Source organism: Microtus ochrogaster, unplaced genomic scaffold (assembly GCF_000317375.1).
Source record: "Microtus ochrogaster isolate Prairie Vole_2 unplaced genomic scaffold, MicOch1.0 UNK25, whole genome shotgun sequence".
Lineage (NCBI taxonomy): Eukaryota > Metazoa > Chordata > Mammalia > Rodentia > Cricetidae > Microtus > Microtus ochrogaster.
This window is the reverse complement of record NW_004949123.1, coordinates 2,047,674-2,050,807: the sequence shown is the minus strand read 5'-3', so window position 1 is coordinate 2,050,807 and position 3,134 is coordinate 2,047,674. Positions and strand designations below refer to the sequence as shown.

Sequence of the window (3,134 nt, the reverse complement as noted above, 5' to 3'; positions counted from 1 at the left end):
ATAAATTTAAAAAATAAAAAAAAATAAATTCATAATTGCATAAATCGTGTAAGTTCACATCCTTTTGTTTTCTGATGCCTAGTTGGTTGGATACTGAATTTTGGTTTCCGCCAGGGGGCGCCAGCCTGCTCACAGACGTCCGCCCACACTGCGCAGCCTCAGTGCAGGCGCAGCCTGGGCACGCCCGTGTTGACGCATGTGACGTCACCAGAGGGCGCGGTCCGCGGAGGGGGCGGAGCCTTCCCCGCCGCGAGGGGAAGGGCCGGCCCCCGAGCGCAGGTTCCAGGGCCGAAGTAGGTTGCGAGTGGCAGGCGGTGACTGCGGCTCTACTTGGGGAAGATGGCGCCACCGGTGACGGAGCGGGGGCTGAAGAGCGTCGTGTGGCGAAGTGAGTGCGGAGGGGTCAGGGCTGAGACTGGAAGGCCGCGGGTCCGCCGCACTGGGTCTTGCGTTCCCGCTGCAGCCTCTCCGGGAGCCGCACGGGCAACTTGTTGCTTTGGGACCAGGTCCCTGGAAGGACGCCTTCCGGCTTGCCCAGCGAGTCGGATTTCGTGCCAGCACCAGGGATGGGCGGGTTAACCACACTCGGTCTTCTCCCCGGCCTTGGCTTCGGCTCTCCCGGGTGAGGCTCACCGGCGAAGCCCCATCCTCGGCGACTCGGGCCGCCTTTCCCTCCCGGTCCCTGCGCTGGCCGGGGACAGTGTTTCCACTCCACTCCCCCCTCGCCCCACCAGGCTGGGACGTCTCTCCTCCCGACACAATCTGACCTCTGTGTGCTTCTCTATCCTGCCCTCGTCCTTGTGTTTTCAGAGGCCCCTTAGTGTCCACATTCCTGTTAGCATCAAGGGTTGTACTACCACGCTTTTCAGTGTCTTGTCCTTTAAAAAGTGCAGACGTTGCTGTTCAAGAGAGCCTTAAGCTACTGTTCCTGGAGAACACGACTTGCTAAACAACAACAACTACAACAAAAGTTCTTGAGACAGGACCATCGGACTGCTCAAGTCTGTCTAGCGTCAGCTCGCTGCATAGTCTGCTCTTTCACGGTTTTAAATGGTCTACTTGTTGGTTCCTGGTTTTCTGCCGCATCAACCACAGCTTTTATTAAAATTACACCAAACCTAGGCCTGCCAAGTTAGAGGAGAAATGAAAGCCTCAAACCGGAAGGACCTTCCTTGTTTGGCATCTCTGGGTTCGAAGTAATTATAGTTTAGTAGTGGAAAAGGAGTAATGTCTTATTAGTGTTTCTTACTCCACCTTGGTGAGCAAGAAACAGAATAGAAATTAGTTAACAGAATTCTGTCTTACAGAAGTCTTGGTAGAAAAGTTACAATCCAACTTAGTAAGTACAGGCATATACTGTTTATATAAGTATATAAAGAGATTTTGTGAAAGACAACATTATCCTTTAAACGTTTAGTCCGGGGACCAGTGAGGTGGCTTAGTGGGTAAAGAGAGGTGTTTGCTGCCAAGCCAGAGAACCTGAATTGGATACCCTGGGACCCATGTAAGGAGAGAACTAGCTTAGGCAGCTTGTCTGTATTGACTCTCAAACGAAAATGGGTGGCATTTTCGAAAATTGGGTTGTATAAATTATTTCTGAGTTATAATGGTACGTTATGTCAGGGCTTATGAGAAAAAGATACCATAGTGCTAGTAATGCCAGTGTCAGTAGTGTGAGAGGGGAACTAGAAGATGACAGAATTTCCCTCGTAATGTTAACTTGGGGTAACAGTACAGACAGGCTGTACGGGAAGAAAAAGATGTGAGGCTGTAAAATATTCTCTTAAACTTGTGTAACTAGAAATACAACCAAAAGACAAGATAATAGTAACCCAGTGTTTATTGCACAAAGCATGTATATATATATATATATTGAGGGGCTGGAGAAATAGCTAAAAAAATGAAAATAACTCACATTTCTACAGGCTGATGCATAAACAGATGCATATCTTTTTCCAATAAATATAAGTAAAGTGCCGATATATTTTATGCTATTGCATCTTGGAAACATGCTAAGTAAAGAGCCAGTCACGAAGGACCACATGGCATGACACCATTCATGTGAAAAATGTCCAGGACAAGCGACTCTAAAGAGACAGGAAGGAGACTAATGTGTTCCAGTCTGGAGAGAGGAGATTACAGGGATGGGGTTCTGTGTTGGCTTTTGTTACAATTATTCTTTTGCTTTGGTTTTAGTTGTTTGAAACAGGTTTTCACTGTGTGTCCCTGGCTGTCCTGGAGCTCACTGTGTAGTCTGGGCTGGCCTTGAACTCATAGAGCTCCACCTGCCTCTGTATCCTGAGCGCTGAAGTTAAAGGTGTGTGCCACCACACAGGGTTCCATTTTGTTTTTGAAACATGGTCTCATGTCCCCTCAAACTCAACTTTGTAGCTAAGTATGACCTTAAACTTCTGATTTTCCTGCCTTCTCCTACTGAGTGCTAGCATCCCACCCTAACTGGTTTTATGCAGTACTGGAGACTGAACTCAAGGGCTTTTACTAGGGGAGCAGTCTACTGACTGAGCTACACATATTCCAACCCCGAGGAATGAGGTTTCCTTTTAGAGTAGTGTACATGTTCTCACAACACTTGTTGGGCATGCAGTAATGGATGCATGACCGTGAGCTTGCTGGAAATGGGTAGGGTGTACACTTTTGAGTGGGTCAATTCTGTAGTTTGCAGTTTATATCTTGATAATGCTATTAAAACGAGTCTGACAAGAGCCGTTAAATCTAGACCCAAGAGTCAGGCATAGTGGCACATGCCTGTAACCCTAATCCTTAGAGGTGGAGGTACGTATCAGTTCACCCGTAGAGCGAGTTTGAAGCCAGTCTGAACTTTGAGATCTTGTCTCAAATAATAAGTAAAATCTACACCTAAGATTTATGCCTAGGTCTTTTGACTACAGTCAGGGTTAATGTTTGACACAGCTGTGGCTTCTGTCATATTTAAACTTTAGGATCTTATTTTATACACAGTCTATTGCTTTAGCCTCTTAACCAAGCTTCAGAGTTCTTACTTTTCTTTCTTTCCAGTCCATCCAGCAAATACTTGCCAGAGTAGTTTCTTTTACTAGTGCTGACTTGAAGACCCGCAGAAGCTCCCAGTTGCCTAATGTTCATCCCAGCCCACT

At 46.9% G+C, this 3,134-nt stretch overlaps 1 protein-coding gene across 2 annotated transcripts in view; it reads left to right on the top strand.

Annotated features, from left to right (window-relative positions):
* Positions 1–245: 245 nt before the first annotated feature.
* Stxbp3 (syntaxin binding protein 3) overlaps positions 246–3,134 on the top strand; it is a 51,600-nt gene continuing 48,711 nt past the window's right edge. For both annotated transcript variants that reach the window (XM_005367905.3, XM_026789647.1), the window contains exon 1: positions 246–388. In XM_005367905.3, the coding sequence (XP_005367962.1) occupies positions 340–388 (49 nt within the window). In that variant the 5' untranslated portion in view covers positions 246–339. The remainder of the gene's footprint in view (positions 389–3,134) is intronic.